The sequence below is a fragment of the Lontra canadensis genome, unplaced genomic scaffold (assembly GCF_010015895.1).
Source record: "Lontra canadensis isolate GAN:19392208 unplaced genomic scaffold, GSC_riverotter_1.0 scaffold15, whole genome shotgun sequence".
NCBI lineage: Eukaryota > Metazoa > Chordata > Mammalia > Carnivora > Mustelidae > Lontra > Lontra canadensis.
The window spans coordinates 2,346,560-2,369,619 of NW_022631009.1; the positions used below are offsets into that span (position 1 = coordinate 2,346,560).

At 43.1% G+C, this 23,060-nt stretch overlaps 1 protein-coding gene across 1 annotated transcript in view; it reads left to right on the forward strand.

The window, feature by feature from the left end:
* Positions 1-23,060, forward strand: part of SNTB1 (syntrophin beta 1) — a 227,327-nt gene that overhangs the window by 128,909 nt on the left and 75,358 nt on the right. Inside the window, exon 3 of the mRNA XM_032858409.1 lies at positions 12,984-13,191. Within this exon, the coding sequence (XP_032714300.1) occupies positions 12,984-13,191 (208 nt within the window). The remainder of the gene's footprint in view (positions 1-12,983; positions 13,192-23,060) is intronic.

The window sequence follows — 23,060 nt, forward strand, 5'->3', positions numbered from 1 at the left end:
GTAATTTTGTCCATGCATCCCACAGAAATGACTTAAAGGGCATCCACTCCTGTTCTTACCTCTCAGATAGAAGTATTCCTTGTTGCGTTAATTTTGTGTCATCTTTTGACCCTGATTTACACAGTTGCAAACCTGTCTGCTTTTACATCCAACCTGGTAAGGCTGGCAAGATCACAAATCGATTACTTTAGCCCAAGAAAATTATGTATGACAAATTGTCTGATAAACAAGGTAACGGGAAATTAACCAAATGCTTCAGAATTCACTGTTGCACATCATCTGTAGAAACTACCCTTCCGGGACATTAAAACATGTTTGACTTTACTTACTTAACTCTAGTAAATAAATCTTGTGATTTAAAACTGAAGCACTTTGTACCATAGAATTAAATTTCATTATTCAAGACTGAAAGAGTTCACATGTAGTAAGGCAAAAACACAATGTAAAGGGAGGTGGTTGTAGAACCTTAACAAGAAGTTGGTCGGCGGGGGACGCCTGGGTGGCTCAGTGGGTTAAAGCCTCTGCCTTCAGCTGAGGTCATGATCTCAGAGTGCTGGGATCCAGCCCCGCATTGGGCTCTCTGCTCAGTGGGGAGCCTGCTTCCCTCTCTCTCTGCCTACTGCTCTGCCTACTTGTGATCTCCGTCTGTCAAATAAATAAATAAATAAATAAATAAATGAATGAATGAATGAATCTATCATCTATCTATCTTAAAAAAAAAAGTTTGAAAGGGAGCCACCATCAAGTCTGGACAGACTTTTAGTAATAGAGCCATCCGTTCACTTAGCCCAGGAGAAACTTATGGATTAAAAAATAAATAAATAGAGCTTGAAGTCCGGAATTGTGATGCCACCAACTTTGGCCTTCTTTTTCAATATTCCTTTGGCTATTCGCGGGCTTTTCTGGTTCCATATAAATTTTAGGATTATTTGTTCCATTTCTTTGAAAAAAATGGATGGTACTTTGATAGGAATTGCATTAAATGTGTAGATTGCTTTAGGTAGCATAGACATTTTCACAATATTTATTCTTATAAGAAATGAAATCTTGCCATTTGTGACGACGTGGTTGGAACTAGGGTATCATGCTTAGCGAAATAAGTCAATCGGAGAAAGACAACTATCATATGATCTCCCTGATATGAGGGAGAGGAGATGCAACATGAGGGGTTAAGGGGGTAGGAGAAGAGTAAATGAAGCAAGATGGGATTGGGAGGGAGATAAACCATAAGTGACTCTTAATCTCACAAAACAAACTGAGGGTTGCTGGGGGGAGGGGGGTTGGGAGAGGGGGGTGGGGTTATGGACATTGGGGAGGGTATGTGCTATGGTGAGTGCGGTGAAGTGTGTAAACCTGGCAATTCACAGACCTGTACCCCTGGGGAAAAAAATATATGTTTATAAAAAATAAAATTTAAAAAATAAATAAATAAATAAATAAATAAATAAATAGAGAAAGGAAAAAAAAGAAAGAAAGAAAGAGAAAAGAAAGAAAGAAAGGAAGAAACTTATGGGTTATGCCCCTCTGTGTGTCAGGCAACAGGAGGATATTAACATAAATCATATCATACCTTCAGAGAATTTATGGTTTGGAGGGAGAGATAAACTCTAAAGGGATAAGCCTTGAAAGAGAAACTGTTGGATGATGGCAAGCCACGACTCTCTCCTAGCTTGGGGTAGTGGGGAACTACATGTGAGAGCTACAGTTCAAAACACTTTCTGGAAATATCAAGTAGACAACATGAGTGCTGCCAGTCCCCACTCCCATGTCCATGGCACATGTCAGTATATGATGATGCTCCTTTTTCTTGTTGAGTCTAGAATGAGACCTCAGGCTCTCTAATATCATTTCAGGCAACTGTTACCGTTTGATGAAAGCTGGCCTACAAAGTAAACCTTACATCCCATCCTAGACAAGCGCTTACCCTAGCTCTGCTGTGAAAACTTGCTAATTTACAGTGTAGCCATCTCTTTTGAAAGGGAGATACCACAAGTATGATATTGATAAAACTTGGAGACTGAATGGATCCTGGGAGAAGAGGATAGGAGACATCAAGAATGATTGGGTCATCCAACCTGGATTATTGGGAAGATGTTGATTCCATGAAAATAAAATAAACATAGAAGAGACAGACCCTTGGGGCATAGCTGGTCTATGTTTACATTACAAGTTTGAGGTTATTACAAGATACCTAAGTGAAGATGGAGAAATTTACCCAAACTCGTGTTTTTTGCCCAATCTGAACCATTTTCAATTTTTAATCTTAGTAACAGACAGACACTGTCCTTCATTCAGCTAAGCTGGAAAACTCCTTGACACTTCCCTCTTCCCCATCCCTCAGAGCTAATCCATCGTGAAGATTATCAGTTTTATTTTCTATGCACTTTTTAATCCCTGTGCTTTATACCGCTTCTACCACTACATATGGCACAAGACATACTTAACACTAAAAACTGTTCGTTATTTACTTGCAATTCAAATTTAACTGGGCATCCTATATTTTTATTTGCTAACTCCGACCCCAAATAATCTAATTTGAAAGAAGCAAAAATAGATGTTCAGACTGCAAATGCTTTGCTCTGGACCGGACTCTGGGATGGACTATTTATGCTGTCAGTGTAGGATATTAAGAATCTAGAGAAGAATATAAATTTATTTGACCTGCATAGCACATTGTATATTTAAATGGCTTAAAAAAAAATCAGTTGAGCAAGGTCAAATCACAGAATATTCTGTGAGGTACAGATGAAGTCAGTAGTGGAAAAACAAAATGTTTCTGTAGTTTGCCATTAGCTGACTCGTCTCCTAAAACTTTGATAATGATATCATTCCCCTAGGAAAGTCGAAGTGCTGAAATTCTTCACATATTTTGTAAATTTATGTGTTACCGAAAAACTGAAAGCTACCCAACATGAGAGATACCGTCAGGTTCCCTCTGAGCCTAGCAGAATACTACATCATGCATGACCTGTTTTTGAAATGGGATTTTGTGAAAAATAGCAAAACACCTTTTCTGGCTCCTTTTCTATTCACTGCTCACACTTGACATATTCCTTAGGTGATCTCAGTAGCCCCCATCATGGCAACGAGATTCTGAAATCTGCATTCTTAGCAGGGGATTGTAGTGTCAGGCAATAGAATCAACTCTGGCTGAGGATATGAGAGTGGTCACCTATTTCCCAAAGAGTTCAGAGAGGCAGGCTAAGCTCAATGCCCATTTGCATTGTGAATGCCATTCTAGAAGAAATCCCACTGCTGCTTCCATCTAACAACCATGCCACAGTTAGGCAACTGCCTCAGCTTGCACCAGTAACATCTCGGAACTGGCGAAGATCTGTGGCTGCTGCCAGTTAGAGCTGGATGCCACCGCCGCCATATTTGCCAAAGATGTCTTCCATACACAACCACTTTCTCATGGTGCCTCCTTGCCATTTTGGGTGAGGGGCTCTGAGCCCAACCAGCAGGAAAGATGGGGAACTCGAATTCTGGCTTCTAGCATGGGGAAGCACAACTCATAATTTTGAAAATTTTCCAAATACACAGGAAGGGTGTCTGAAAGATACTGAGCAGCAACCAAGAGGAGAAGAAATGTTCTCTACTCTCATAAGAACAAACCACATTTTGCAAACACCTTGCTCAATGGAGCTCATGATTAAGACACAGGCTGTGTAGTCACATGCTAGGGATTCAGTTCCAGCTTTTCCTCTTACTTACAGGAAGATTGAAAAAGTTAGTCCCCCTGTGGGGCCATCTTCTCATCTGTAAAGTTGACACACTAATACCATTCATCTCACAGGCTGGTGGAAGGGACAAAATGAGGAAAGTGAACATCCTTTCACTTGGTGGTGATGGAGTTTTCATCCCCACAGGACAGGTTCTGCTCCTCATTATGAATATTGTAAATATAGATCTCTTATCTCTTTCTTTTGAAGTCTTTTTAGTTAACAACCAATTTGAGGATTTAAGAAAAGATTCTAATTTTTTTCTAACTTTTTCTGTAGTGTTTTCTTGTTCACCTAAAGATATTCTTCCTAGTGAAAAAGGTATGCCAACATTCCTTTTCTTAAACTTTTTTCCTCTTATCTGTCTGATTATATTGCAAAAAATTTAGAAATGCAGGAAAAGCAGAAAGATGGAAATAAAAATACCTCAAAATTCAACTATCTAGAGATAGCCAGTATTCATGGCGTGCCATATATTTGTCTGTGAGGAAATCTTTTGTATCAGCCTTGGGAATCACAGATTCATGGAGCTGGGAGCAACCATAATGACCAGGAACCACGTGGTTTGAATTCCCCTCCGTTCCCAGTGGTGGCAGCAAGCCCGCAGGCCCTCTCTTCAGAACTACCTTCATCTGTGTTTTCTCCGGCCTCCCATTGGAGGGGAAAGGTCACGTGAAGCCTTCGTTGCCAGGCTGCAGGTTTTACTCATCAATTTTGTGTTGGGAGGCTTCAAGTTTTACGTGGCAGCCTCCTGTTTCTGAACAGGGGAGCAGAGAATTCTGGGAAATGTTATTTGTCTCAGCGGGAGCCTTTAAAAGAGGAAGAGGGTAAGAAAATTACTCTTTTATTGCGAGGTTTGCCAAATGATCTCTGAGAAGCTGTGATATCATTCACAGGCTGTGCCAAGCTGGATCGAAACTGCTCATCTTGGCAGACATCTCGAGTGAGCGTGTAATTCCTCGGGGTTGGTATGGGCCTTTATCAGAAATAGTTCCATAGGCAGTATTTACATAACTGTGGTGGCGTGTGAGAATAAACACAGCTGTGGCATTGCCCTAAATATTTCTATTCAGCAGGGAATGAAAAGAACTTTATCGCTGAACTACAGATAAATACAATTCATCAAGCAGTGGTCAGTTCAACTGGGGAACAAAACAGGAGCCGTAGAAGACTGTCCTGCTGAAAATAGCTCCCATCAACTGTCCTAACTTTATTGCTCCTTGAGGTGCTCCCTCCCTCCTCTTTCCCGGCTCCAGAAATGTAGGACTCATCAGCTTGCAAGGAGGTTGTCTAGATTTTTTTTTATTTTATTTTTTTAATGCCACGAGGGAAGTAGAAGGCACTCTGATTTACTGAGCAGGGGTGACTATGTCCCTCCTTTCAGGAGGGTTTCCTTTTTCTTTCTGGTTGTAGAATTGAATGTTGGTGGGGGTAAGGGTATTTTTTTAGTGTTTTTTTTTTTGTTTGTTTTTGTTTTTGCTTTTGCCAAGGAGAAAGTAAGTAAGGAGTTAACTTTCAACACCTCCGTATTTCACACATTAACGCAGTTCCCATTCAACTATGCGCAAAAAGATGGTTACACCACGTATGAGTTTTCTAAGACCACCGTGACAAAGTGGGCACTCACTGGGAAGCTTAAAACAACAGAAATGTACTCTCTCTCCGTTTTGGAGGCTGGACGTGTGAAATCAAGGAGTTGGCGGGGCTGTTCCCTCCAGAAGCTTTGAGGGAGAGACCATCCCATGCCTCTGTCCTAGCTTCCGGTACTTGCTGGTCTTTGGCAGTTGTTGACTGTGGACACATCCCTCCAGGCTCCGTGGCCATCTTCACATCGCCTTCTTCTCTGTGTCTCCATGTCTTTTCTGTCTCTTACAATGACACGTCCTTGGATTTAGGACCCACTCTAATTCAATGGGTAGATGAGTGAGATAAGAATCTCATCACCATCCTTGCTTTAATTACTTCGCCAAGATTCTGTTTCCAAACCAGTCACATTCTGAGGTTCTGGGCAGTCATGAATTTGGAATGATGCTATTCATCCTGCTACATACATGGTGAGCTTCTTGGGGATAGGGACACCCAACACATGCTATAAACACCGCGAGTTCTCTTGAAAACTCATGTATAGACACAGCATATCTTTGTGTACATGTATTAAGAAATCACCGCATGTTTCCAGCTCCATTTTGTAACTCAAGAGATTTACTTGGATTTTGTTTCAATATGCATGCCTTGTCTCTTTGTTAATGGTGTAGCTAGGAAAGGACTAACTTGCTCATATGGGCCAACAGTTCAAAAGCATTGTCTTCACTAATATAGTGCCTTTTCCCAGCTACTGGGCCAACAGAAGAGTCTTAAAATGCCAAAAGCTTACATGGCACCTGCTAATGTCAGGATTTACAAGTCGCAAAGCACTTTCACAATTATTATCTCATTTGATGCTCTAGTAACCTCATGAAGGTTTTATTATTATCACTTCTGTTATTATCGTCATTATCACTTCATCATCATCATCATCATCATCACCATCCCGCCCCCGTTGTACAGGGGATAAAGAAACTCGAGTCTCATAGAAATTATGTGACCTATTTGTGGTCACTGAGTCAGGACTTGTAGTTGTATTTGACAACCCAATTCAAATAGGTTTATGCAAAAAGGGGAACATAAGAGTAAAGTACAAGGATATATTGTGTGTCAGGTATGGCTGGATCCAGACATCTCAGCTTTGTTTTCCTCAGTGTTGGCTTCGTTTGCAGGTGGACCCTCCCCTCCTGATGGCAAGATGGTCTTCAGTAGATCCATGATTTTCTCTGACCCCACAGTAGTGTGATAAGGAAAAAACACCTCCTTGGCAGTTAACTCCTACAAAAATCCTGGGCCAGATCTCCACGAGGCAAATTAGATCACACCTACAACACTCAAACCATTGAGCCCCCAAACCACTGAGGCTAAGAATGGGGGTAAAGCCTTTTGCCAGAGAGGGGAATGGAAACTGGGTAGACAGAATCACAGATGTGATCGTGTCACTCACAAGTGACGGAGCTTGGATTTGAGATAAGGTTGTTGTAACCTACAGCCCGGTCCTCCTGCTCTTCCTCCTCCTCCTCCTCCTCCGCCATCCCAATACAGTACAATACAATACACAATGGATATGTGGGACAAAATTCAGAAGCCAGAATATGAGACAGCAAAGTCTCCTTTCTAATCTTGTCTTCTTTTCACCCAATTTCCCTCCTCGTTGAACCCTCCTGGATACATTTCCCAGCATAGTGTCCACATTTACAAGCATTTATAAAGATCAGTTTGACCTCAGTGATAGGACACTACTCTCACTGTTCTGCCCTGTGCTTTTTTTTTTTAAGATTTTATTTTATTTATTATTATTATTTTTTGAAGAGAGGTGGGGCGGAGGGAAGGGGGTAGAGAACATCTTAAGCAAACTCCACGCTCAACACACAGCCCCGTGTGGAGCTCTTGAACTCACAATTCAGAGATCATGGCTTGAGCTAAAATCAAGAGTTGGTCTGCCTGTCTCACTGAGCACCCCCAGACACCCCTGCCCTGTGCTTTCTTTGCTTCCATTGTCTCATGCATTTGGGGTCCCCTGACTTTAATGACATCAGCTACCCAGCCACAGTAGCATTTCCACCCTAGGGCTTTTCTTATTTCCCTTTGTTTCCTCTCCGCATGCCTCACCTCCTGGATTTCTACTTCATTTCTTCATCTTTATCTCCTTCCATACATTTACAGATGGACAAAGTACTTACTGGAGTTGAAATTGCTTTTAAAAAATGGGTTATGTGAAATATATGAAAATGGTTCTTTTTTATATGTTATCAGCAAAATAATTTCAGGAAGAAACAATTCCCCATCTCCTTTCACCCTCACGGTTGCTGGTTAGTTCAGCCATTGAGAAAACAAAGGAGCCTTAGAAGATTCTTGTAGCTCCAGTGCTGGCCCTAATTCCTATCAACATCCTGAACGTGGGTCTCATGGGGCTCTTTTAGGTAGAACAGAGGTAAAGGGGATAACAGGGGATGGATTCTCAAGTTTCCCCCAAATCATCCAAGATCTTGCAGAAGACACTCATGCCTCTCCCCAAAGTTACCCTTCCTTTTCCATTCCAGGATGTTAGAAATAGTCCTTATTTACTTTTTTGTTTTTCCTGCATCTGGATTTTCCTTCGAGTCCACACTGGACTTGGGGAAAGAGTTGAACCAAAGCCCACCCTGGAGGACTCTCCCTGCCATGAGGGGCCCCTCTCATTGTGTTGCACACATTTGGGAAGACTATCCATTGCAAACCAGAACCCATCAAGACCAGCTTGGCATTGTGACAGCTCCTGTACGTGTTATCTCGTTTGGTCTCTCCAGAAATCTTAAGAGGCAAGCTTACTGAGCCATTTTACAGATAAGGAAATTGAGGTTTAGGGAGGTTAAGTGACTTGCGTGATGCCTCACAAGCCAACAAATTTTAGAGCCAGCCTGACCCCAAACCCCACGTGCTTCACAGCTTCCATCTGGCACGTGCGCCTTAAAGTGAGAAAGTAGGCTGGCGAAGAAGGAAGGATGACACTGCCTGCCCGGGAATGGAATTACGGACTTTCTTTCTCTAGCTCTTCATGCTCTAAAACGTGCACTGCACGGGATCACATTTTGGTAAAGGGAGCTTCAGTGACAAATTAGGCCAAAGTGTGTGTATTTGAGACCAGGTCAAAAAAAAAAAGAAGAAGAGCAACTCCTTCTTGCTCTCCGGGGGAAACCAGCTACTACGTCATGAAGAAATTCAGTGACCTCTGGAAGAGCCCACATTGCAGGGAACTGAGGCCTCCTCCCAACAGCCAAATGAATGCACCATCTAAGAAGTAGAGTCCCAGGCAACGCTTCAGATGCCTGAAGCTGCAGCTGACACTGCCCCAACACTCACAAGAGTCCTTGAACCAGAACCACCCAACTGAGCCACTCTCCAGTTCATGTGCCACAGAAACTGAAATAATAAATGTTTTGCAGCTATCGGCCACTAAATTCAGGGGGAGGCTGTTACTCAGCAGTGGATAACTGATACACTGCCTGCCCAGAAGCCTTCTGGTAACAGTCAGCTATAGGCACAGCTTTACAGGGGACTTGAACTTGGGCTCAGAGAGGCCTGCCATGGTCCTTAATTGATAGAATTCATGGAACATTTATTTATTTATTTTAAAGATTTTATTTATTTATTTATTTGAGAGAGAGAGAAAGAGAACAAGCAAGGGGTATGGGCAGAGGGAGAGGGAGATGCAGACTCCCTGCTGAGCAGGGAGCCCGATGCGGGGGCTCTATCCCAGGGGCTCTATCCCAGGGGCCTGAGATCATGACCTGAACTGAAAACAGATGCTTAACCGACTAAGCCACCCAGGCGCCCCTAATTTATGGAACACTTAAAGTGAATACCCAGGCCTCAACCTCTGGAAATTCCTACTCAGTAGGTCTGGAATGGGGTCCAAGCATCTGTATTTAGTCAAGTGATTCAAAACAAAAGCAAAAACCTATTCAGGGGTTTCTGAAGAACACTTTGAATTGAGAACTTCTGTCATATTTTTTGGTTTTCCTTTTTTAACTATAAAAAGCCACAGGCCGCTCTGTTGTGTCCTCTGAGTTCTTTCTTTGGGGTTATAAGACTGATTGGAGGAGCTCAGTGCACTTTCAGCCACTGGGAACCCTGGCAACCAACCAAGCTCAGGGATTCTTATGAACTCCTAGAGCAACCTCCCTCAAACTTGAGTTGCATCAAACTTACCTGGAGGGTGATTCCTGGGTCCCACTCCCAGAATTCCTAATTCTGTGGCTTCAGAGTTAGATCCGAGAATTTGCTTTTCTAGTGAAGTTCCCTGGTTGGTGCTGCTGCCAGTGGGCATCACTTTGAGAACCACCACTAAAAGCACAGGACCTGTTTGCCCCAGAAATAGTCCAAGATCCTCCCTGGATTTCAGGCAACAGCAGCCAGTGAAGACAAAAACAAACACATTTTGGCTGAGATAAAAGTAATCTCTGGTAATAGAAATCCAAATAGGGGTGATTTGGTTGGGGACGGGGAGGTAATAACTGGAAAGGGGGCACGAAGGGGACTTCTGGGACCCCGCGTGTCATGTCCCATTCCTTGATCTGAGTGGCGGTTCCACAAATGTATTCCCTTTGCAGAAGTACATTTGTGCACTGCGATTTGTACACTTTTCTGTCTGCAGGTTATCCTTGAAAAGTTTACTTAAAAATTAGTGATGATAAATGCTGTTAGGGCCTGGGAGAAACAGGTCTCTGTATCATTAACCTGTACCTTTGTTTACAAGTCCGCTTTCCTCTGGGGGCAGGCTGGCAATCCAACGAAGATGTTCTTTGTTTCCTTTTTTCCTTGCTGGAATATGATTTGTGTATGTGTGTGTGATATCTGGGGAGTGGCGGCTTCCCAAACCATCATTTGTTTAAAAACAAGTCCGGATCTTCAAAAGAAAATATCGTAAATGAAATAGTTGCAGGTTTTAAATTTCTAGAATAACGGATCATGTTAGAATAAATTGAAAAGCACACTGAGGGGCACCTGACTGGTTCAGTCAGTGGAGCAGGCAACTCTCAATCTTGGGGGTTGTGGGTCTGAGCCCCATGTGGGGGTAGGGATGACTTACAAATAAAATATTGGGGTGCCTGGGTGTCTCAGTCAGTGAGGTGTCCAACTCTTGATCTCAGCTCAAGCCTTAATCTCAGTGTCGTGAGTTCGAGCCCCACCTTGGGCTCTATGCTGGCCAGGGAGTCTACTTGGAAAAAAAAATTGTAAAAATCTTTAAAATAAGGAAAAAAGAGAAAAAGAAAAGCACATGAATGCTTTTTGAGAACCCTGGTTGGTATTTGACTATGTAACTTTATTGAAGAGTGAGAACTACAAGCACGAATTACCTCCTGTTTCTTTGAAAAGTGCCCAAAAGGCATGAGATTTTTTTCTTCTGAGGACAGTTGTCACCTGAAGAATTCCCTGTTTTATCACACACACACACACACACACACACACACACACACAAGCCAAAAACCTTTGGAGTCTTTGTGAGGAGCCTCGTTTTGCAAATTTTTGACCAAAAAAAAAAAAAATGCTAATTTTTGCTAAACCCCCCCCAGAGACATTCTACTTTCTAAATCATTCCTTTTCTACAATTTTAGTTTGTGGGTAAAAAGGTTTACTTGCTCTAAAAGTTTGGTTTTGAATGTTAACGAGGCCAGGTTACGTTGGGACTTCTGATTTTCAGGGGATCTGCAAATTGTTATTTTGAAACTCAGGACACTACTGAGCATGAGAATGAGACTTCAGACAGCTGTGGAAGAAAACGAGTGCCCCCGTATGGGATGTTGTCCCTTTTAAAGGAGAGACACTGTAATACAGTAGCTAAATTCCTGGGATTTGGAGCCTAAACAACATAGATTTGAATCTTAACATCACTGTGTGGTCTTGGGTAACTTCTCTCTCCCTCCAAACTGTATTTTTTTCTTTCTATTAAGTTGGACTAATAATTATCAGTCCTAGAGAAATTAGGAGATCCATATGTAAATAGTAAACATTCAACACATTGTAGCATAATAAGGGACGAAATAACAAATGGATCATTTTTCTTCAGTTTTGAATTTTCCCAGTTCCTCTCTTTCTGATGCAAACGTCAATGTAAAAATATTTACTTGGATATATACATGAATGAATAAATGTGGGGTTTTTTCTCTCCCTGCAATACAAATTAGCTGTGTAAAAAGTATAGGCGTGAAGGACAGGTTAATGGTTGCTGGGGATTTGGGGATGACAGTGGCGAGGGGAGCATCGTAACTATCAGGAGTGGTTGGAGGGAGGGTTTGTGGGATTGGAATAGTCGTGTGTTCTGAGTGTTGTGATTCACAGGAGACAAAGTGGCACAAGAACCACACACCTACGTTGTACCAATGTCAGTTTCCATATTGTATTCCATAACCTGAGGGAAAAACTGGGAGAAGGTTATAATGGACAGAGAGTTCCATTATACGGTCCATATATACTATTTTTGCAACAGCTTGTTAATCTAGGAGTACTTAAAAAAAAAATCTATCTAGAAGGTCCTTCTTTTACCGCAATCACAGTATGCAAATCTCACTTGTATCTTGGGTGGTCCCTGTGGACCTCCGGGGTAAGCTTTGATGTTTGACTTTTGCCTTCTATTCTTTCTTTCCTTTATTTTTTTTTTTTAAGATTTTATTTATTTATTTGACAGACAGATCACAAGTAGGCAGAGAGGCAGGCAGAGAGAGAGAGGGAAGCAGGCTCCCTGCTGAGCAGAGAGCCCAATGTGGGGCTCGATCCCAGGACCCTGGGATCATGACCTGAGCCGAAGGCAGAGGCTTTAACCCACTGAGCCACCCAGGCGCCCCTCTTCATTTTTTTTTTAAAGATTTTCTTTATTTATTTGACAGAGAGAGAGATCACAAGTAGGCAGAGAGGTAGGCAGAAAGAGAGAGAAGGAAGCAGGCTCCCTGCTGAGCAGAGGGCCTGATGTGGGACTCGATCCCAGGACCCTGAGATCATGACCTGAGCCTAAGGCAGAGGCTTTAACCCACTGAGCCACCCAGGCGCCCTCTTTCTTTCCTTTCTTATTCTGCCTTAAAGAGAGCCCTTAGTACACCTCTCTCCCCCACTGTAAAGTTACCCCTTCCTAGGCCAATTCATTTCTTCATTACACATGCCCAAGGATTAAATGGTAGGAAATGTGCCACAGACAGGATTCTGAAGGAATGCAAAGTGTGGTCATCTTTGGTTCTTAAATATTCACAGTTACCTCTGAGCAGTAGGATGAAGCATGAGCTAGCTATTTCCAGTCCTCTTCTGTGTTAGGAGCAAGCATGTGAGTACATTCTTAAAATCCTCTGTGGATTGAGAGGTAAAGCAAATTAGTATCAGCTCAAAGTTTGGAAGTCTTGAAATGATACTGTGGATAAGCCAGTCAGCTGAATAACAGGAAAACCAGACATCCTTAATTCAGCTGATCTGGGGCTTGAATAACTGTGTCCCCAGTATCTAGACCAATGCCTTAGCTCTCAGTGGATGTTTGTGGATGAACAAATAAGTGAATGAATGAATGAATGAGGGGAGCATTCAGATAAACCAGGTAAAGCTGGCAAAGTCCAAAAGCGAGAGCAGAGAATTTAATTCATCTTCGTGTCCCAGGACTTGACAAAGCATGACCTACTAGGGAGCATTCTAACCCTTCTCTCTCTGCTTCTCTAGGCAGCTTGAAATCCACTCTCCAGATGCAAAGCACACGGTGATCCTAAGGAGCAAGGACTCAGCCACCGCCCAGGCCTGGTTCAGTGCCATCCATTCCAATGTTAGTGACCTGCTAACCCAAGTGATCGCGGAGGTCAGAGAGCAGCTGGGGAAAACGGGCATTGCTGGGAGCCGAGAGATCAGACATCTTGGCTGGCTTGCAGATAAGGTATGGAAAAGGCTCCCCCGGGAGTAGATATTCCGCACCACCCCCCCCGCCCCTACCCCCGGGTGCCCCCAGCACTTGTGGCAAGCATGCTTTTCGTTCCATAGGCTGGATCTCTCATTTGCGGGCTGTTTGGACTTCCGTCCATTTCCAGCAGACTTGCATTATACATGGGGAGGGGGGCTGTGTCCTAATCAGCTTTGATTCCCCCACATAGAGTCCAATACATTGCAAATTGCAGGTATTGGCAGATTGGTGAATGGATGAGTAAGGGGGTAGATGCGTAGTTTGACTGTCACACATGTGAAGGTGAGGGAAAATAACTCAAATGCACAATGGGCCTTTTGCCTTGTGAGGTGAGGAAGTGGAAAAGGTTGCTTAAGAAGGGGGTTTCTGTGAGTTTTCATGAACCTGCTCATTAATAACGTAGATACATTCATTTACAAGTAATAGCAATAATAGCAAAGAGCTTTAGCAACTACCAGGTGTGGGCTCTTCTGACCCGTTATCTTATATTTTATCTGTATTCTGAAGCCGGCAAGCCCTGAAGGTCGTCATTTGTGAGCTCTTGTTTTGTGCAGGGCCGGGTACTAGGCAGGAGTGAGTGAAGTATTTAAAGATGAATGAAGATTTAATCTTTGTTCTCAGGGAGGACAGCTACTGTGGAAAAGGACCTGGGGACATGTTAACACTGTCCCTCTGATTTCTTTACCCAAGCTACATGATACCTTAAAGACAGTAAAACTCACTTTGCAGCCATCTGCTGGGAGTTAACCCTTCTCTTCATGTCAAAGCATTCAGCCTTTGCCATTATCCCTATACCTGACTGCTGTCCCTTGAACTTGACCTGGAGTGCTCAGGAACACTGGGCTTTTGGACCAGTCTGACCTCCTAGTGACTCACATTGTAATAGGCAGTAAATGGGAATGATGATTGTCGCAATAAACAGCTTTCCTGCTGGGGAACCATGTCATCTGAGAAGGCCCAGTCAAACAGTACTTGAAAATAATACTTGAACACAGCATTAGGCTGTTTTCCACCATTGTTCTTTGTTTGTACCAGTTCATGACTGGGTCTCAGCCACAAAGTTCAACACAGAGTGGGTTGTTTGATTTGGTGTTGTCCCATCTCAAACAGATTTCAAAGGATGAAAGGAACAATGCAGGTGGTGGTAGCACCGAAAGTGTAGTAAACAAGAACCAGGTAGCCTCTCATGACCTGTGTGCCGGGCTTCTCGATGAAAACAATACAGCAGATGGGGATGGCATCATTTTGTAAGTTAACAGTCTCCAATACTCTCTACTTTACTTCCTCCAAATGTGTGGGGGATCTTTCCATTAAAAATGACAGAAAGCTCAACTCAGCTTGAGCAAAAAAGGGATGTATCACTTTTGAGAACACATAGAGAACAGTACCCAAGGACCAGCTTCAGGCATGGTGGGATCCAGGGATCCAAATAATGTTATTAGGCCTGCTTCTCCGTCTTTTTGCACCCTGCCCACTTCATTGGTGTACATGTAGGCAAGCCCTCATCCTTGGCCCGACAGTTCCAGGCTTATGTTTTCCATTACGGCTACTTGTCTACCTGAATAAAAGCCTCTTTGCCCTCATGGTTCCAGTAGAAGTCCTGAGATTAAGCCTAATGGAACTGACTTAGATCAGATGTTCACCCTGGGTTGTGCTGAGATCAGTCTCATCCAAACCTTGTGCCCTGAGAAATGAGGAGAGGTGGTTCTCTAATGGAAGGTTTGGCTGCTGTGCAAGGAACAGACTGTATGGATTCTGAAGAAACCAAAGCAACAGACATTATCTGCTATAGGAGGAGAAGAGGATTGGATGAAAAGATGTCCTAGACTGTTTAGGGGCCTGAGTAGACGGGCAAATGTTCTGGAGATCTCAGGGTCTTGGCAGGAAGTAGATGGCAAACTCAAAAGTGATTGGAATGGATTTAATGAAAGGATAATTTGTAAGTTGTGGCCAAGGTAAGGAAAACCAAGAAGAGATGGAGAAGCACTCCAGAGCTAACAACAGCAAGAGGCCACAGCCACCCCTTAATCTGAAATGGCAAGAAAAGGAGCAGTTACCTGAAACTAGCTAGACTTGTAGCTATAGAAAAGGGCCACCGCTGAGAGCTATGGTGTTTGGGAGGGAAGTACAACCCCTGTGACCCCTCCCACTGACCTCCTGCTGGTGTCTCCCATTGGCTGAGGCTGACCGCAAGCCAGAGGCAAGGGAGCCCCACTGATACCTCTGGATAAGCTCTGTCTCCAAAGGCACAAGCAGGGGGGGAATGGGTAGAGACTAGACCCGGGGGGCAAAGGGCACCGTCTAGCACACACATCTCTCTACTTCAAGGAGACTGAGATGCTCTCAACTCCTGGAGGTTCTTTTTTTTTTTTCTTTCCTTTTTTTCTTTTTTCCCTCCATCTCTTTTAACACAAACTTCATTACTATTTGTACAGTTGGAAAATAAAATTGTGTCATTATTAATAATGTTGAAATTTTCCACAAAGTTTCCATTTTCTCACTTGTAAGTTGTCTGCTTATACCATATTATCAGTAGAGTCATTATTAGGCATTCCCATGGAGCAGGAATAAAGGCTCATAAAAACTTTCTGGTTTTAGAATAGTATTGTTCTTACAATTTCAGGTAACCATTACAGATGTTTCTTCAAATTGTATTATGTGTTGTATTCCTAAGAGCGGTAATGACTTACCATGGACAATTATCAGAAGCAAGAATGTCTTTTATTGCCTTCAGCTTCAGAACTTCTCAAAAGATTACCATAGATCAAGTCCTAGGGAAAAAATCCAAGCTGGAATCTTTTTTGATTAAATATTTAATACTGAATCCTAGTATGGAGGCGTACAAATGGTTTTCAGTAAAATGTTACAACGAAAGGCAAATCCTTAATACTGTGACCTTCTTATATTATCACAAATATCAGAGAATTTGCTTGGTATTTGTAAAGCTATAAAGTGTGATCCTATATATATTCAGCTGTAATTTACCTTAAATTGATGTCCTTTGTCTTTTCCTATGCTGTTAATCTCTGATTTTTGTGATTAATAGCAGCAGCTCTGGGCCATGATTTATACATATTAAGTTTAATTTCAAATTTTTAGAACTGGCATTTACATGAGCTAAAACAATACGAAACAACAACAACAACTTCCCTTTTAAAATCCTGTCTGTGAGGCACCTGGGTGGCTCAGATGGTTAAGCATCTGCCTTTGGCTCAGGTCATGATCTCAGGGTCCTGGGATCGAGCTCCATGTTGGGGTTCCAGGCCAACAGGGAGTGTGTTTCTCCTTACCCCTCTGCCTCTCCCCCTGTTTGTGTGCTCTCTCTCTCTCTCTTTCTGTCTCTCTCTCTCAAATGAATAAATAAAATCTTAAAAATAAATAAATAAGATCCTGCCTATGCTAATCCTAAAATTTCCTGTAGTACACGGGAGGAAAACTTTGTATTAATGTTATTCTTTCCTGTGAGATGGTCTGAGGACTGGAAGAATGGCTCCCACAAAATGGCTAGTCCTTGAGGCAATGGAGAGAGTTCAGTGGTCTCCAAGAGAGGAGAGTGAACATGGAAAAAAGTAGAGGCAATGGATTAATATAGCTTGTAGTGAAGGCATGCTAGAGATTAATCTAAAGGCAGGTGAAGGTTCATCAGACACATGTGATACCTTGGGTGGCATCCAATTATGGAAGATCTTGAAAGCTGGCAGATGATTTGAATTTGATTTGGTGGACAATAGGGAACCTTCCTCTACAGGATCAGAGAGAAGGGACTCAGAGGTAATTGCTAGGGACTGAACATTCCTGCCCTCCCCAAATCCATATATTGAAGCCGTCATCCTCAATGTGATGGTATTTTGAAGGTCAGACTTTTGAGAGGTCATGAGGCTTGGATAAGGTCATGAGTGTAGAGTCCCCACGATGGGACTGGTGCCTTTCTTGGGGATGAAGAGACCAGACCACTCTCTCTCCACCATGTGGGATAGAGCAAGATGGTAGCCTTCCATAGGCCAGGGAGAGGGCCCTCACCAGAACCCCAAGTTGGCACCCTGTTCTTGCACTTCCGGCCTCCAGAACTATGAGAAACAAGTGCTTGTTGTTTGAATCACCCAGTCTGTGGTAGTCTGTGATAGCAGCCTGAACTGCGACAGTGACCTGAACCCACCTCTTCTTTGTACAGATGAGAAATCTGGGACCCAGAGAATGGAAAGTGTTTAATCTGAAGTCACACTCTAAATCAAGATACAGAAATAATTAAAGAGTGGAAAATGTGATGATATCATTATTTCTCTAATTTTTAAAAGAATCCACTGCAGCTTATCCATTGCAGTTGATTTTAGTCTTTCCTTGAACTCTCGTAGCCATTCTCGGGACTTCCTACAGTGTCAAGGTCAGCACTGGGCCAACTGCCCTTGGGTTGGGGCCATTTTTTTTCTTTCTCCTTCACTTCCTGGCCTTCTGAACTGTGACAGTAACAGTCCAGGTCCTGTGCTGCTTTCCCTGTGAGCACCCTCACCTGTAGATGGGTCAAGTGTACCAGTGTGGTCGCTCCCTTGTTTTTCTTGATCTTAAACCTCTTACCTCCTTCCAAGCCCTAGTCTATGCCCAAAGGGCCTATCAATGCCGATCTTTACCTGGAATTGTAAAATATAATATGCCCCAAACACAGTCATTCAGTCATTGTTCTTTCATCTTTTTGCAGTTATTATTACTGAGGTGTTTTCAATGGTCCAGTTTCAAACAAGAATAAAACAAGCTAGGCTCTGATTCTTGCTACTTAGAAAAACACTAACCAACAGGGACATAGCAGAATTGTTGGATTTCCTTTTGTGCTCAGTTAATCAGGTGTTGCCTTTGCTTTACTTTGTTTTTTTAGTTTGCAAACTATTTCTTATCAGATTAAAAGCACAGAAACAGCACAGGGAAAACAGCAAAAAATCCAATTGGGAGCTCTGAGATGCAAATTCAGTTCTCAGCTTTCCTCATTTCCACTTCAGATTTTTAAAAATGGGAACATTTATATAGCTGTGCCTCCCCAGGGTGTTATTGGAGGAAGGGAAGTTGGTAATTAGTATTTATTGTGTGCCTAGTCTGTCGCAGGCAATGTGTTTAAATAATTCCTATCCTATGAGGCAAGCCTGCAGGAGTAAATTCACTCCTCCAGCAAGTGGCAGGGACAGTGTGAACCCTTCTTTCCACTCCTCAAGTCCAGAATTTTCCACTAAGCTGAGCTCCTACAGGGACCCAGGGAACATGTGTCCGTCTGCATGAAACCACCAGAATCCAAAGTTAGAGCATTATCACATACCAAAAGCATTGTTTCCTCATGAAGAGTCATATCAAAAGAACTCAAATATTTTATGTGTCTTTATGAAAATAAGGGTGTCTTCATCCATTCAGGCTGCTGAAACAGAGTACAGTAGATCATGTAGCTTATAAACAGAAATTTGTTTCCCGCACTTCCAGAGTCTGGAAGTCTGGGATCAGGACACCTGCAGAACTGAATACTGGTAGAGACCTCTTTCTGATTTATAGACAGCCCTTTCACTGTAGCCTCACTGGGCAGAAAGAAAGGAATGGTAGCTCTCTTCTTCTTTTAAGGACGCTAATCCTATCATGGGTTCCGCCCTCCTAATCACCTCCCTTGAAGGCCCCACTGCAAATACCATCACATTAGGGCTTCAACCTATGAATTTGGAAGGGAAGGTATTCAGTCCTTAGCAGGGGACACTCTCATATGAGGACCGTGCAACCCTTACTAAAATCTTTTTTCGCTCCTATCCACTTCTATCCTAATCTTGAACTACTTTCATTCCTTTCACAATCCTAAAAAAAGGAAATCCAGGAGAAAAAGATTCTTCCCTGTTCTTCCTGTCACACCTATCTCGCGGGTCCCAGTCTTTATTGTCCACACAGTGATCCTCTGCCTTTCTCCTCTTTCTTCCTGTTTTGTGCTATAGAAGTCCAATGAACAGGTCCAACAAAGACTGAAATGGTCTTTGTTAGGACAGGTTAGGGGAAGACTAAAATACACATACACACACACACACACATACACACACAGAGTTGGCCTTGCTTTGAGTGTTTCCAGTATCTATGAATTCAGTTATGTTCCAATTTTAGTATATGTGCTGCTGAAGCAAGCACTATGAATTTGGTTATCATGGTTCAAATTGATGCACCCAGTTTTTCAACAACACAGTTCATATTTCAGTTACTATGGTCTACTAACTGTGAGCAATTTTATAAAGTACAGACTTTGCTGCCAGCTCCTCATTCAGAAAATCATTATGTGAACAGCCAATGTGTGTTGCCTGGTGACCAATCCCGTGATTCTCTCACAATCTGTCAGTGACCAGTCACCACGTGTGTGTTCATTCACACACAGACTGCAAAGCAGGTAGTGGTGTTTCCTCCTTGTTTCCCGGTGATAAATCTATGACGTTTGATAAGAATGGACAATAGAAAGGGGGAGCTGTCCAAAAAAGATGAAAGTACAGTCAAGTGGAAAGTGATCATCGTGGAAGTGAGCTTCCAATCAAACGGGAATAGGATTATGGAAGAACTGGTTGACCCTGGGAGTTTGGGGGCCAGTGCTGTTCCAGAGAATCTTGCTGTGCATCCAGAAGGCAGTGAAGAAAGGATGAAGATGCCCCAGAAGTGAGAAGCTTCCCAGTGTGGGAGCTCTCCGAGACATTTCGCCTCGCTGAAAGTAGAAAGGATAAAATGTTGCTGGCTGATCCAGACTTAGAAAGGAGTAGGATGGCTTGTCAAGGCATGGAAAAGACGCTCACTGAGAATCCTCACTTACGTGATGAGGAGAAGGCAACAAGCACTGTTCACACTGCTCTCAAGTTTTCGACAAAGAAATAAAATACATGAATTCTCAATCTTCCTCATGTCTTAAGGGATAGGTTACTAAATAAATAGGTTTTACTACTTTTTTCATTTCCCTGCATATTTACAGCTGACAGACCATTTTTAATGTTTGAATAAAAAATTTTAAGTGTCCAGAGAACAATACTAATTTTTCCACATGATGGAGAGCACTCAGTATGGTTTCAGCTCGCACAGTCATTTTTATTGGCCAACACTGCTGTGCAAAGGCAGAACTGTCTCTCTCTCTCTCCACCTATCCATCTCTCCCTATACCTGTTCATCCATCCATGTCCTCCTCTATCTCTCTCATCCCTCTCTCCATCCATCCAGCTCTCTTTCTATCCCTATCCATCCGCCTCTATCTACCCGTCTCCCATCTGTCAACATATGTTCCCTATATCTCACATCATTCCGTAGACCATCATTAATTTTCAGTTCCAACAATAACAATTTATTCATCCACCCAAATGCCACGTGAATATCACCAGTTTCATCCTGTGCCTGCATTGCCCAGCTCCCTTAGAGGAATCTCAAATGCAAATGTGAAATAGCCTTGGTCTGAGTGGAACAGGCTGCCGGTAATCAAGATCTTGACAGTGTAATTAAGGGAACGATATTTCTGGAGCCTCTAAATATATCAGCTTCACCATCTGCCTAAAAATCACCTACGTAGGAATTTCCCACCACTTCCCAGAGAGAAAATAGTCTCTGACCTGAGGGAACTCCCATCAGATAAGTAGAAATAGAACTACTGTCCAGGCTACCCCAGATTTGCCTCATCCCTAAATCAAGACTGTTTGTTATGCTAGGAAACAGACTGTTAATGCAATTAAGTGCTAATGGGCCTGTTGTGCTGCTTTTAAAAGGCAAGTCATCCAGTTCCGGAGTGATTCACCTCTGAGACGGATCACGACTGGGGAAAACCGACAACAGCCTGGTTATCTTCCTGTTTGTCTTTCACTACAAGTCTTCAAAGCCACCGCGCATGTGTGAATGCAGATTGCGCCCATCTGCCATTCTCTGAGAAATGGGGAATCTAAAATGGGGGTGGCTAGGTTGGCAGAGAGGCAGCTCTAATGGAAAGATGGAAATATGCCCACTGTGCTGCGTGACTTCACAGCACAAATTGGTAATGGGAGGCCTTGTGGGGCTGATTCCCACAAATTCATATGAGCCCTTCTTGATCTCTTGGGAGACATGTGTAGACCTCAAGATGGAAAGCTCTCTGTGCCTGGTTGTATGGCCAGCACACTCTGCTCAACTTTATCTTATTAGTCATTACCGATCACCCTGCCTTTATGAAATAGATCTCTTCTAGAAAACCTTCCCCTCTTCAGTAAAGAAAAAAAGATTTTCCTGTTGATTCCCATTACTTGGTTATTCTGATCACCTTCTATTCACGAGGGAGAGATCCCCACCTTGAACAGCAGGAGACGGCAGATCGCACGACCGCAAACACTGGACAGAGGAGCCTGGCGGCAGCTCATTACTGACATTTACTGAGAACCTGGGGACGATGCTGCAAGCCTTGCAGGACCCCGTAGGGGTTACTAGGGGTCAGAGGGAAACAGCAGGGACTGTAAGATAGGCTTTGTAGTAATTAGAGGGCGAGATGCTCTCTGGATCCCATGGGAGTATGGGATTGGCTTGTTTGAATCATTTTGCAGGCTGTCAGAGAAGTAAAACCCGTTAGGGTTAGGACTAGGGGGAGTGCAGGGAACGAAGGTTGGGAGGCCTATCCCCCCATATCCCTCCCAACCCCTGGGAGGCTCCAAGAGGTCAAGACAGCACGTAGAGAGTGTTCAGTGTCTTAGGATTCTTTAGAAGCCAAGTTGGAAATGGAGATTCTAGGGGAGGAACTTACAGAGAGGGCACTCAGGAGAAAACTGTAAGGCATTGGTTAAATCGAGAGAGGTCGGGGAGGAAGCTAAGAAAATGTGCTATCAGCTAGAGTCTAGCCTCATCCCAGTTCCACAGGAGGATTCTGGAACAGGAAGGGCAGCCCAGACTACCCACCCCCACCTTACACAGAAGAGTTGGGATTTTATGTCCCCATATGAGTCAGCCACTGGCTGTAGGCTACTTTGCAGGTAAAGAGAGGCCGCTCCTGTGGGCCAGGGGCAGGTCTCGAGAGGAGGAGAAGGCTTCTACTGTGGACAGTCATTATTCACATACCATGAAGGCTGAGGGCTCTAACCTAGAGAAGGGAATTTTGGCAGAGGACCAAGCGATACCTACTGTAATCCCTGGTGTGTTCACGCGGGGAAAAAACTTCCAGCTCACATACACAAGATCTTCAGGGGGCAAAGAGATACTGATAGTAGCCAGTTCTGGGACACGCAGGGGGCTCTAGCCACCACCTAGAAGTTTCCTTTTCTTTACAACTATAGTCAAATCTAGTAACTCACTCTGGCATTTACTCATGACTTTATCCCCCATACCCTGGAAGAATTACTTTCTAATGCTTTGAAATTCCCAGTGTCATTTTCAGAGTCCCTCCACAGCCTTACATTTTTGGCATGGGCTTTTTATTAGTTCTGATAGGACTAGGTTGCAATATTACAAATGCAATGCAAATAACCACGTTTCATTTTTCAGCCTGAAACTCTTTCAAGTTGGTATTTTCAGGTTTTGTAAGCTGAATCAGAGTGATTACATTTGAAGTCCTTTATTGATTTTAGGTAGAATTAGGAACAGGCATGCAGATGTATCTAGAGTTCTAGAATCTGATTTAAGAACACCCATATTATCATAGGGCCTGAGTCAAGATGAAAATGAGGGGCTTTATGGAGCTTCAGAGGGCAAGAAGGGTTCTCAGAATTACTCTTACCCATTGCCCTTTCATAAGGATTCAGGGAGAGACCGTAAAATACTTCTTGATCTGTCTTGGTCATGCAGGTACAATCTGGCAGAGAGAAGAGGCAATTTCTTATTGAGGCCTGTTGCTAGAGCCTAGACAGTGTCTGTAGCGTCAG